The sequence below is a fragment of the Fusarium phalaenopsidis genome (genome assembly GCF_050370095.1).
Source record: "Fusarium phalaenopsidis strain FUZ10S chromosome Unknown contig_32286, whole genome shotgun sequence".
NCBI lineage: Eukaryota > Fungi > Ascomycota > Sordariomycetes > Hypocreales > Nectriaceae > Fusarium > Fusarium phalaenopsidis.
Genome location: NW_028145413.1, coordinates 3,968,346 through 3,981,545, shown reverse-complemented (window position 1 = coordinate 3,981,545; position 13,200 = coordinate 3,968,346). Strand labels below are relative to the sequence as shown.

At 32.1% G+C, this 13,200-nt stretch overlaps 1 protein-coding gene across 1 annotated transcript; it reads right to left on the bottom strand.

Annotated features, from left to right (window-relative positions):
* Positions 1–1,041: 1,041 nt before the first annotated feature.
* On the bottom strand, positions 1,042–2,180 carry LRP88_03512 (endo-polygalacturonase; the record flags this gene model as incomplete). The annotated part of the gene is made up of 2 exons (XM_083240131.1): positions 1,042–1,920; positions 1,974–2,180. 2 exons carry the CDS (start codon positions 2,178–2,180, stop codon positions 1,042–1,044), a joined length of 1,086 nt encoding a protein of 361 aa, XP_083105261.1.
* Positions 2,181–13,200: the final 11,020 nt, after the last annotated feature.

The window sequence follows — 13,200 nt, the reverse complement described above, 5'->3', positions numbered from 1 at the left end:
CATCCTGCCGTTACGTAACGCTGCACCGCCACGCCAGCATCCGTGGCCATCTGCAGGCAGAACCAATCGCCCGCTGCCTTTCAAGCTTGGGCCAAACCAGCAAGACAAGACGGCTGCCTTGTGGCAGCTGGATCGGTGCGCAAGCAGGCAAGGCACCTCCCGTGGAGAAATTTCCATTGTGGCCGGGCGTACTGACCGATGCCAAGCCAGAGGTTTGTTGGGAAGTTTGGCGGGCGACCTCATATGGGTACTTACTTTGTGCGCTTGGTCTCAAAATGCATATGACGCCACTGTTCTTTTCTCGAGCAAAGGATCAGACTTTTCTCAGACTTTCCAGACTTTTGTGGCACATATTGATCCTTCCTCCACAGTCTTCTCGGGCCAGAGCCATCACCTTGTTAGATTCAGCAACCAATATCACCCAGAGAAACGCCCCCGTTCTCCCATTTCGGACACAGCCGCCAAGATCCGTGAATGTCACAACAAGTCTGGTGATATGGTGCAGAGACGCAACGGGGAAGGCTTTGTGAACAAAGTCAAGTCTTCGGTTACCTATTGAGGTGTCGGCGCAGGGTTCATTATTTGGGGTGTTGCCATGTTCTCTGTGTATCTGTTTCTTTTTTATTCTTAGCTGGGGCCCAGATTCTCTTCATGGATACATGGATTTGTGGCTCGCGGCCTCCGGAAGCTCCTGAATGAAGTAATGCCTGGATAGACACCTTGCTCGCAGCTTCAAATGTCGCATGGAGCGAGGGGAACGGGGACTGCTCACCCTGCTCGGGCGCTGCTCAGGAACGACTCAGGCCAAAGAAGCAACAGCTCCAGCTCACGATGTCGAGATTCATATTTTACAGCTGGCTAATACAGAAACTAAACGCCGAGCTTCATATGTCACAGAACTCTTAGGTGGTGACATTGGCAAGTTTACACAACGGACTTCAATTAGCTCTAAGAGTAAATAATACACAAAGTGAGAAAGATGAAACTAGAAAAGATGTGGAGCCAACATGACTATGGGCACCGGTGAATGTATCCAACTTCTTAACAAGAAGCTCCAGTAGGGACTCCCTTGCACTTGTCGGACTTCTTGCCACCAGTGACACTGTTACCAGTCCAGGTCCAGTTCTTGCAGCTGGCGCAGAGAATGTAAACATCGGTGCCGCTCGACTTGACAGTGCCGATGACCTTGTTGATGGTGACATCAGTGATGGGAACACCAGCAGTGGGAGTGCCCTTGGGAGAGCCGTTTTCATAATCCTGCTCAATGACGATGCCGTACTTGGCGATGTTCTGGAGAGTGATCGTGTCATACTTAACATCGGAAACAGAGCCAGTCGCTCCATAAACAGTCTTGATGCGGACACCGTTGTCAGAGTTGGCGATGACCGAGTTGAGGATGCGGACAGTCTTGACAGTATTGTCCGAACGGCCACCGACGGATCCGATAGATAGGCCATGGCCACCGCTGCAGTTTCCTCCAGTGAAGGTAATGTTGGTGCCAGAGTTGATGGCGAGGCAGTCATCCTGGTTCTTGACAATAGCACCAGAGATGTAAACACCGTTGGATGATCCGACGTCAAAAGCATCAGTGTTGTGGCCACCCTGGGTGTCACCCAGAGAGTTGTCCATGTGAACATCGTAGATGCCAAGGTTGGTGACGCCGTTGATGCTGAAGGCCTGAACAGGGGTGTTCAGGACGTTGAGGCTCTTGATGTTGGAGTCCTTGAGAGTGTGGGCGCTGAAGAACTTGGGCTTGGTCTTGCCGTCGCCGTTGCTTCCCTTGCCATCCCACCAGCGCTGGCCCTGGCAGTCAATGGAGTGGCCAGAGGCTCCCTCAATAAGAAGGTTGTTTCCGGTAAAGGCAATGAGAGGGCCCTCCCATTCCTTGTAGCCAAAGGTAGTCTTGCCCTGGAAGATGACCTAAAGGAATCCTGTTAGCAGAGAAGGGCATTGGCTGGGGAACAATCACGAACATGAGTGCCATCCTTGAGCTTGGTCAGGTCCAGAGTAGTTCCCGCAGGGACAGCAATGTTGTTGAGGATGATGGTCGAGCAGCTGCCCTTGCCCGCGATAGCAGAGGCAGCGTCAGTGAAAGTGCATCCAGCGCGAGCTTCCAGAGAGGTAGGGTGGGCAAGAGCCGAGGCGGCAAAGCCAGCGAGCATGAACATAGAGGAAATCATTGTGGATAGCTAGCTATCGAGTATAGATGAATGAATATACAAAGAATGAATGATTGAAGTAAGTGTTGAGAAGGAATGTATGAGCTGTGAAGTTGGATGACTATGTGAAGTGAGCGAAGGCTTGGCACTTTATAGATAACACAAGCCATGAAACAAACATTCGAGACCGTATAGAAGGTTCACAGCATATGCCGTTCTGCCGGAATTGTCACTCTTGTCGACCTGCTTCGCCGGGGTACGTGTCTGGAATAGGAAACGTCGGGCCGTTCGGCATCAGCCCGGTGATGCCGCGCCGTTGTCAAGGGTCCACCCTTGCCCTGAATTTCGGCTCCAGCAACACAAGCTTTCAGCTCAAGCTCGGTTCAACTCCACCGTTATTGGTGGCCCATATTTTTCCATAGTCCTGGTGAGTTTCAAGATTGGCCCAGACACTTAAAATCCACGGGAAACCGGCACAACGACATTGAATATGTGCTCTAGATTGGTCTATCTCTGCATTTAACCGTCTTGTAAAGACTGCTCAGTAACCACGATCGTGGTGCTCGTACGGGTTAGACTTTAGGAACCTCCTTTTGAAAGGGGCCCCCTAATCGTTAACCTATTACTCCGTTCGCGAGGCGGCCAAGGACCACGCGTCGTGTTTGCCACAAGTCCTGAACATGATTTTAGTTGCGAATGAGCTTGCATCCTGTTGCCGAATACATGATCACCAATTCGTAGCAATACTTTGTGGCGGTTCTCATAGCGTCTACAAGCAAGGCCTCTGAACGCCCGACACCCGACGGAGCTGCGACCAGGCGCACCTGAAATACTCTAAATATGAAGCTTCTTTTAGTGAATATTGGTTTAAAGTCTTAGTGCCACACACTATTTGCACAGCTCTCCTAACTCAAATGCGTCAGCAGCGAGGTATCCTGCTGTCTCACACTTGCTCACCGCAAGGGGGGTGATGACAAGCCATTCAAGATCAATCCCACAAAATCCATTTGATGGACTACTTGAGTGGGCCTATAGTCCGGTCTATTCCCGTGACTCGGTCTTCCGCAACTCCGTTGTGCTCGGAAGACCAAGCACGGTGGGTATATTGGCTTAGGAAATAGCCGGCTGATTTAGGAAACTAAGGAAGATACTTCTATTTCTTTAGAGATTCTTAATAAAATAAGTACCTAAGTTAATTAAGAAAACTTAAAAAAGTCTAAAATTATCTAAGTAACTTAAGATAAAAAAGATATAATTACATAACATACATAATAAGCAAGTGAGCTAGTTAAGCCAGTATGCCAAAAATCCCTTAACCTATATCCTCTCTATTTAATTAATTAATTCTCAACCACCCAGCATATTATAGTCTAATTATGAGGCTAAAATGCTTTTTGCCCTTTAGGCCCTTTAAAATAACATAAAACTAAGCCTTTAACGCGCCGTAAATATATATAAGATTAATCAAATAATATTACATCGCTAATAACATAGCATTTAATCTCGATGCAATACTATCTAGAAATCATATTAGCTATTTAATCTAGAGGAATAAATTCTTATTTACTTTATTCTTAACTTAGATTTATAAGGATTTTGTCACGACCCAGACAAACTCGCACTCACGTGACAAAAGTTGACCCACCGCGTGAACCAATCACTGGAGGATCACGACGGATCATACCAAGACACTATGATCCATCTATGACCCGAGGCAGGATCACGACGGATCACGACCTGCGGCCTATGATCCATCGTGATCCATCCGCAATGACCTTAGTATATAGACACGCTCACTTGCAACTTTCTTATATACTAGCTACCTCAGCTATTAATACAACTTGGTTACACTTAACACCTTTAAGCACATTACTAGACGTGACTTATAACCCATTGCTTAGACTACGCTTAGCACTCTCTGCTAATATAAACCCAGTATGACCGGTTTATCCCTTAGGAAATATATAATCATTATAGATTTCCCCCTAGACTATATAATATAAAAGAAATAACTAATTAATTACTTATTAATTATAATATATTACTAATTAGTATATATTAAGCTTATAACTTTATTAAGTAATACTTAGATTTTAAGATATATTTTTTTTATAAATATTATTACTAGCGAGCTAAGTATAAAAATCTAATTATTATTTATAATTAGTTTTAGCTTAATATAACATACATGATAAGCGAGCGACGCGGACAAGCGAGCGACGCATTTTACCCTATAGTGGGATTTATACCAAATTTAAAATAACTTAAAAAAAATCCTAGAAAATCTAGCTTAACTTTCAATTAATTAATAACTTAGAATTAGGCTAATTCAGCTATAAGGAACTTATTATAATTTTATAAAAATTTTAAAAAAAATCTCTTATAAGGTAGTTTAGAAAAAAGTCTATTTGCACTATATAAATAGCTTTTTCTATATAAAGGAGTTTTTTAAAAAATCCTAAAAAACTATACATAGTTTTTTTAAGAGTTAGGTTTATAAAAATGCTTTTTTTGGGCTTATACCTATTTTATTGCGGTTTTTATTAAGCTTTAAAATTTACAGTTTTGGTGCACAGTATAGGTGCATCGCTCGCTTGTCCGCGTCGCTCGCTTATCATATACGTTATATATATAATAAGTAAATTAAATAAGTAAGTAAATTAAAAATCTTAACTTTTTAAATAAGAAATTATAATAAAAATACTATAAATTATTTAATTAATTATATTTACTTATTATATTTTTCCCTAAATATCTTAATTACTACCTAATAAGTCCTTATATTATAGCTAATCTTATTATAAATATTATAATACTAAACCCTAAGTTATATTAACCTTCCTTAATTACTACTTCTTAATAATTTAATTACTATTTATATATTAATATCTATTTAATTAATTACTTACTTTCCTTTCTCTATTATTATTATCCCTCTTTTTTTATAATTTAGTCCTTTTTACCCTATAGCGCTAACTTAGTATCTTATTTACTTATTTAAGTTTTTTAACCCTAGCCTTAAGTAAAACAACCTTATATATAATTATCTTTATTCCCTTAGAATAAAACTATATAGCTTCTAGAATTAACTCTAGGGAGCTACTTTTATGCCTTATAACTTATTTCTTAAGGTATTTTAACTAAGATTAAGCCTTAAGTATAATCTTTAAGGTCTTTAAAACCTAAAGGGTTAATAATTTAGTTACCTTCTTAGTTAGTATTAGAGTCTATAGCTATATATTAAGCTTTAAGACTATACTTTCTAGGTTAAGAGGAATAAGCTTAGCTGTTATAGTCCTCTTAGGGGAGTAAGAGGCCTAAGTATTACTGAAAGCGGTGAGATGAGAGCTGTTTCTAGCAGCTAGAAGGTCAAAACAAACATAAGTCGCAATGCAAAGAAGGCACATAAGAGGTAATCTAAAACTAAGTTGATTCTATCTAAAAGCTGCTGGATCTGGCTATTATAGAGCTAGATTTGTCACGTGGGGGACCTACGTGACTGGGGCATATAATATTAGCCCCTTTAAAGGCTAATTTAATATTTTTTTTTATTATAATAGCCTAAAATTAAATATAAGAAATTAAAAAGAATTTAATTTTTAAAATATAAATTATAAAATATTTAATTAAATATTTTATTTCTTAAGTATAAGTATTTTTAAATATATTAAAGTACTTAATATTAAAGAGCTAAAATATATAAAATAAATAAAGTAATATATAAAATTTAATAATTTTATTTTTTTTATAATAATATATATAATAAGCATGCGTCGCATACAAGTATGCATCGCATTTTTCCCTCCTATACCTAACTTTTTATTTAATTAATTGCTTCTTTAATTATTAAATATATTAGACCTAAATACTAAGGCTAAAACTCTTCTTACTCTTTAAGCACTTTAGAATAACCTAAAACTAAGCATCCGACGCGCTATAAACCTCTATAAGATCTCCGAGCATAGACTATATCGCCGGCAGAATGGCATTTAATCGCGACACAATTAGATCCCCTAATCGCGTCGACTATCTAATCTTAAGGAATAGATTATTATTTACTTTATTCTCGACCTAGACTTACGAGGATTTCCCCCCTAACTATATAGTATAAAAGAAATAGCTAATTAATTACTTACTAACCGCGATGCGCTACTAATTAGCACGCGTTAGGCTTATAACTTTATTAGATAATACCTAGAGCTTAAGATATGTTTTTTTTAGAAATATAACTACTAGAGAGCTAAGTGCGAAGATCTAGCTATTATCTATAACTAGTTTATGCTTATAGCAAATATAATCGCAAAGTATAGTATCTAATTAGATAATCTCTATAATATTAATAAGATTAGCTTTATGATAGGTATGATTTAGAGTGGAATAGTTATTATAGGCATAGAAAGGCATAGAAAGCTAAAATCAATATAGCCTAGAAACCAAGAATGGATTATAGTCATCTAGGCGATTAATGCGGATAGCTAAGTAATCCCGCTGTTTATTATTAGTGCGGGCTAATATTACCTCGCTAATTAGTACCGAGAAAGTAACCTCCTGGGCGATTAGGCTATTGCGATGACCTAAAATGGCTAGACCAATAACGAGACCGGTCTCGAGTGGCTTAAGCACTTTGATCGGTATATAGCTAAGCGATTAAATAGTCGCTATCATCTTTTAATCCTTGATGGCTATAAAAGTCACTACTTTATTAAATTTAAGAGATATTACGAAGAGAATAAAATCATTAGGCTTTATATACTACCTCATTTATCTTATTTACTTTAGCTACTTAATATTAGGTACTTTAGCGTACTTAAGAATACTTATAGTTAAGAAATAGAGCTTCTAATTAAATACTCTATAACCCACGTTTTAAAGACTAAGTTCTTTCTAGCCTTCTACGCCGCATTTTAGGCCACTATAATAGAAAAAAATATTAAGTTAGCCTTTAAAGGAGCTAGGCTTATTCCTCTTAACCCAGAAAGTATAGTCTTAAAGCTTAATATATAGCTATAGACTCTAACGCCGCCTAAGGAGGTGGCTAAACCATTAACCCCTTGGGTCTTAAAGACCCTAAAGACTATACTTAAGGCTTAATCTTAGTTAGATTACCTCGAGAGGCGAGTAAAAAGACATAAAAGTAGCTCCCTAGAGTTAATTCTAGAAGCTATATAGTCTTCTTTTAAGGGAATAAAGATAGTTATATATAAGGTTGCCTTACTTAAGGCTAGGGTTAAAGAACTTAAATAAGCAAATAAGATACTAAGCCGGCGCTAGAGGGTAAAAAGGACCTAATTATAGAAAAGAGGAGTAATAATAATAAAGAAAGAAAGGCAAGTAATTAATTAAATAGATATTAATGCGTAGGTAATAGCTAAATCATCGAGGAGTAGTAGTTAAGGGAGGTTAGCGTGACCGGGAGTTTAGTATTATAGTATTTATAGTAAGCCTAGTTATAATATAAGAATATATTAAGTAATAATTAAGATATCTAGGGAAGAATATAGTAAGTAATTTTAATTAATAAAATAATTTATAGTATTTTTATTATAATTTCTATCTTAAAGGTATAAGAAAAGTATAATATATACTTATATATAATATATGCTTATTATATATATTATCTCTTAAATTTAATTAAGTAATAATTTTTATAATTATTAAAAATTAAAAAATAATAATAATTATTTAATTACTTAGTTATATATTAGTTAAAATATTTAAGTTATTTAAGACTAATATATATAATAAGTAAGTTAGCTAAGTAAGTAAGTTAGTTATTTTTTTAATTTTTAATTAAAAATTATAATAAAAATATAATAAATTATTTAATTAATTAAAACTACTTATTATACTCTTTCTTAGATATCTTAATTATTACTTAATATATTTTTATATTATAACTAGGCTTATTATAAATATTATAATATTAAACCCTTAGTTATACTAACCTTTTTTAATTATTATTTCTTAATAATTCCGCTAATATATATATATAGCAAGCTAGATAGCAAGCAAACCAGATAAAAAATCCCTTAACCTATATTATCTCTATTTAATTAATTAATTCTTAACTACCTAGCATATCACAGTCTAATAAAGAGGCTAGAATCCTTCTTATACTTTAAGCCTATTAAAATATATTAAAACTAAGTCTTAGAGGTGCTACAAAGCTCTACTAAGTCAAGCATTTAATACTATTTAACCGATATAATAATATCCAAGCCCGAGTTAATATTATTCCTAATTCACGCCGACTATCTAATCTAAAGGAATAGATCCTTATTTACTTTATTCTTAACCTAGATTCGCGAGGATTTCCCCCCCGGCTTTATAATATAAAGGAAATAGCTAATTAATTACTTACTGAGTTGGGGGAAAAAGGTGCTAAGCCATTTTGGGCCATTAAGCAATTTCCTGTACGTAGAAAAAGGTCAGAGACCAGTTGCCTCCGGCCATCAGCATCATCATCACTGTCATCATGGTCAATGAGAAAGGAGCAGCTTTTGGGCTCTTTCTCTGACCAAATCTCCGTTGCTATCAATTAATCAATTGCCCTTACTATTTTATATTGTGTTTGCCTCACCGAGAAGTGTGTGGGATCCTTCTTCAGAAGTCTTTGAGAAAAGTTACACGACCATACAAACTGGCTGTGGTTGGTGTGTTCTGTTCCTCTAACAAATTACCGACCGCGATGCGCTACTAATTAGCGCGCATTAGGCTTTAAACTTCATTAGGCAATACCTAGACCTTAAGATATATTTTTTTTAGAAGTATAACTACTAGAGAGCTAAGTATAAAGATCTAGCTATTATTTATAATTAGTTTATATTTATAGCAAATATAATCGCGAAGTATAGCATCTAATTAGATAATTTCTATAATATTAATAAGATTAGCTTTATAATAGATATAATTTAGAGTAAAATAATTATCATAGGCATAGATAGGCATAAAAAGCTAAAATTAGTATAGCCTAGAAACTAGGAATAGATTATAGTTATTTAGGCGATTAATGCAGATAGCTAAGTAATCGCGCTGTTTATTATTAGTGCCGGCTAATATTACCTCGCTAACTAATACCGGGATAATAACCTCCCGGGCGATTAGGCTATTATAATAACCTAAAATAGCTAGATTAATAATAAGACCGGTCTTAAGTGGCTTAAGCACTTTAACTAATATATAGCTAAGCGATTAAATAATTACTATTATCTTTTAATCCTTAATAGCTATAAAAGTTATTACTTAATTAAATTTAAGAGATATTATAAGGAAAAAAAGATTATTAGGCTTTATATATTACTTTATTTATCTTATATATTTTAGCCCCTTAATATTAGGTACTTTAGTATACTTAAGAATACTTATAGCTAAGAAATAAAGCATCTAATTAGATACTCTATAACTTATATTTTAAAGACTAAGTTCTTTTTAGCCTTTTACGCCGCATTTTAGGCCACTATAATAAAAAAGAATATTAAGTTAGCCTTTAAAGGAGCTAGGCTTATTTCTCTTAACCCGGAAAGTATAGTCTTAAAGCTTAATATATAGCTATAGACTCTAATGCCGCCTAAGGAGGTAGCTAAACCGTTAACCCCTTAGGTCTTAAAGACCTTAAAGATTATACTTAAGGCTTAATCTTAGTTAGATTACCTCGAGAGATAAGTTATAAGGCATAAAAGTAGCTCCTTAGAGTTAATTTTAGAAGCTATATAGTCTTCTTTTAAGGGAATAAAGATAATTATATATAAGGTTGCCTTACTTAAGGCTAGGGTTAAAAAACTTAAATAGGTAAATAAGATACTAAGCTAGCGCTAGAGGGCAAAAAGGACCTAACTATAAAAAAAAGAGGTAATAATAATAGAGAAAGAAAGGTAAGTAATTAATTAAATAAATATAGATATATAGGTAGTAGTAAAATTATTAAGAAATAGTAATTAAGGGAGGTTAGTGCGACCGGGGGTTTAATATTATAGTATTTATAGTAAGCCTAGTTATAATATAAGAATATATTAGGTAATAATTAAGATATCTAAGGAAGAATATAGCGAGTAATTTTAATTAATTAAATAGTTTATTATGTTTTTATAGTAATTTTTATCTTAAAGGTTAAAAAAAGTATTTAGTTTACTTACTATCTAGCTTGTTATATATATATATTATATAATAAATTATTATAATAACTTATATAATAAAATAAAATAATTTATTACTTATAGAAATCCTAGAATATAATAAATACCTCTTAGATAATAAAAAATAAATAAATAATAAGTATTATAAGAATTATAATATAACCTTATATATAAAATATATAAATACCTATTATATAAATATTAAGAAATTAATAAAACCTTAAAATAAATTAAAATAATATTTATTTTTCTTAATATAAAGAAAATTATTTTAATTATTACTAATTAATATAACCTTTATATAAAAACTAAGATATAATACTATAAATTATATAAAAAGCTATAACTAATATATATAATAAGCATACGACGCATCTAAGTATACGACGCACCTATACTATGCACTAAATCTTAACATTCTTAAGCTTAATAAAAGCCATAATAAAATAGCTATAGGCTTAAAAAAGTATTTTAATAAACTTAACTCTTAAATAAACTATAGATAATTTTTTAGAATTTCTAAAAAAGTCTCTTAATAGAAAAAAAAGCTACTTATATAGTGCAAATAATTCTTTTTCTAAACTACCTTATAAGGGATTTTTTTAAAAAGTTTTAAAAAATTATAATAGGTTTTTTATAGCTTAGTTAGTCTAACTCTAAGTTATTAGCTAGTTAAACCTTAAGCTAAATTTCTTAGAATTTTTAAGGCTATTTTAAAATTTGGTATAAATCCCACTATAGGGTAAAATGCATCGCATACTTGGATGTGTCGCATGCTTATTATGTACGTTACTCTTAATTATATAATAACTATAAGACTTAATTATTATAGATTTTATTATTAAACTACCCTTATTAAAAGAACTAGCTATTAAAAACTTTTATAATAATATTCTTATTATTATAAATAAACTTATAAAATTTTCTTATTTTATACCTTATAGAGAATTAATAATAGCTAAAGAATTTACTTACCTCTTTTATTTTTATATTATTAAAATATATAAATTACTACTTAAAATTATTACTAATTAAGAATTATTATTTGCCTTAAAATTCTAGTAAAGCCTTATAAGATACTTAGGAATTAATTATAAACTCTTTATTATATACTATAAAGAGATAAATAAATAAATAAAATATATAAATTAAATACTAAAATAATACCTCTAATATTATATAAATTATAAATAAACTAACTAGGTTAAAAAGCTATTAGCCGTATAGCTAGCCTATAATATAGCTATAAATAAGAGTATAAAGATTATATTAGCTTATACTAATTTTAGATTTATACTAGATATATATTAATAAATATAAGATATTATTATTAATCTTAAAATAATCCTTATTAGTAATTAACTAAAGAACCTATATAAAAAAAAAAAATAAAACTTAAGTTTATTAAAAATAAGATAATAAGCTATGCTAATAAGAAAAAAATTAAGGGATTAATTTTCTTAAAAAAGATATAATTTATCTTATAATAAAAAATATTAAAATAAAATAATAAAATAAAAAACTTAATTATAAATATATTAAATTATATAAGATTAAGTAAAAAATCTTAAAATATAATTATAAACTAGACTTATTACCTAAGGTTAAGCTCTATTTAATTTTTTATATTTTATTACTTAAATTAATATAAGATATTATTTAAGTAAAAATAAGTAAAAACTAAATATAAAAATTAATAAATTAAAAAAATATATTATTAAAGCTATTCTTAATATAAATAAAATTAATAATAAAATAATATATTTTATTAAATAAAAATACTACCTAGACTTAGAAAATATATAAGAACCCCTAGAATATCTTACTAATATATAACGCCTTTTAAAGGATTTCTATTAATAATATTAAAAAGAGAAATAAACTCTAAACTAATAGCATTCTAATTAATAATATTTATAATACCTATAAACTATATAGTAATTATAACCTCTAACTTTACCCTCTTAGCCTCCTTTAACTTATCTAGAGACTAGAGACTATAAGAAACTATCTCTATACCCTTAGTATACAATTAATACTTTTAGCGATAAAGATAGGTTAAATAAGCTAAAACCTTATTTACCCTCGCTTAAGCCTCTTAAGCCTCCCGCTATAATTAAAGGAAATCCTTCTTAGCACACTCTTCCTTAAAATCTAAATAATCTAACTCCTTGCTAATATAAGTCATTAAAATAATTAATAAAGAAACCCTATAATATAAATAAAACTATATATAAGCACTTAATATATTTTTTAATATATTATAAAAATAGCCCTAATAGGCATACTCGCCGCAGTGAGTAGATTTCTTAGGCAAAGCTATATAGCATAGACCTTAGGAATAATAAAAAAAAGTATAATATAATTTAAAAACCAAAGTAATTAATAATATCGCCTAACTTAATAGTAGCTAGATATTTCCTTAAAAGGGATAAGTGATTAAATATATTAATAAGAAATTTTTATAGGTCTAAGTTAGGAATATATTAATAATAAGTATAAGGTTATAGATATAGCCTTAAGGATAAAACTAATAGAGGGGAGATATTATATCACGGCCTAGATAAGCTCGCACCCACGTAATAAAAGAGGTTAACCTACCGCACTAACCAATCACTATAAGATCACGACGGATTATGCCAAGACACTATAATCCATCTATAATCTAAGGAAAGATCATAATAGATCACGACCTATGGCCTATAATCTATCCTAATCCATCTATAAGGACCTTAGTATATAGATATACTTACTTATACCTTCTTATATACTAGCTATGGCAGCTATTAATATAACTTAGTTATACTTAATACCTTTAAGTATATTACTAGACGTAACTTATAACCTATTGCTTAGACTACGCCTAGCACTCTCTGCCAATATAAACCCAGCACGACCGGTTTATCCCT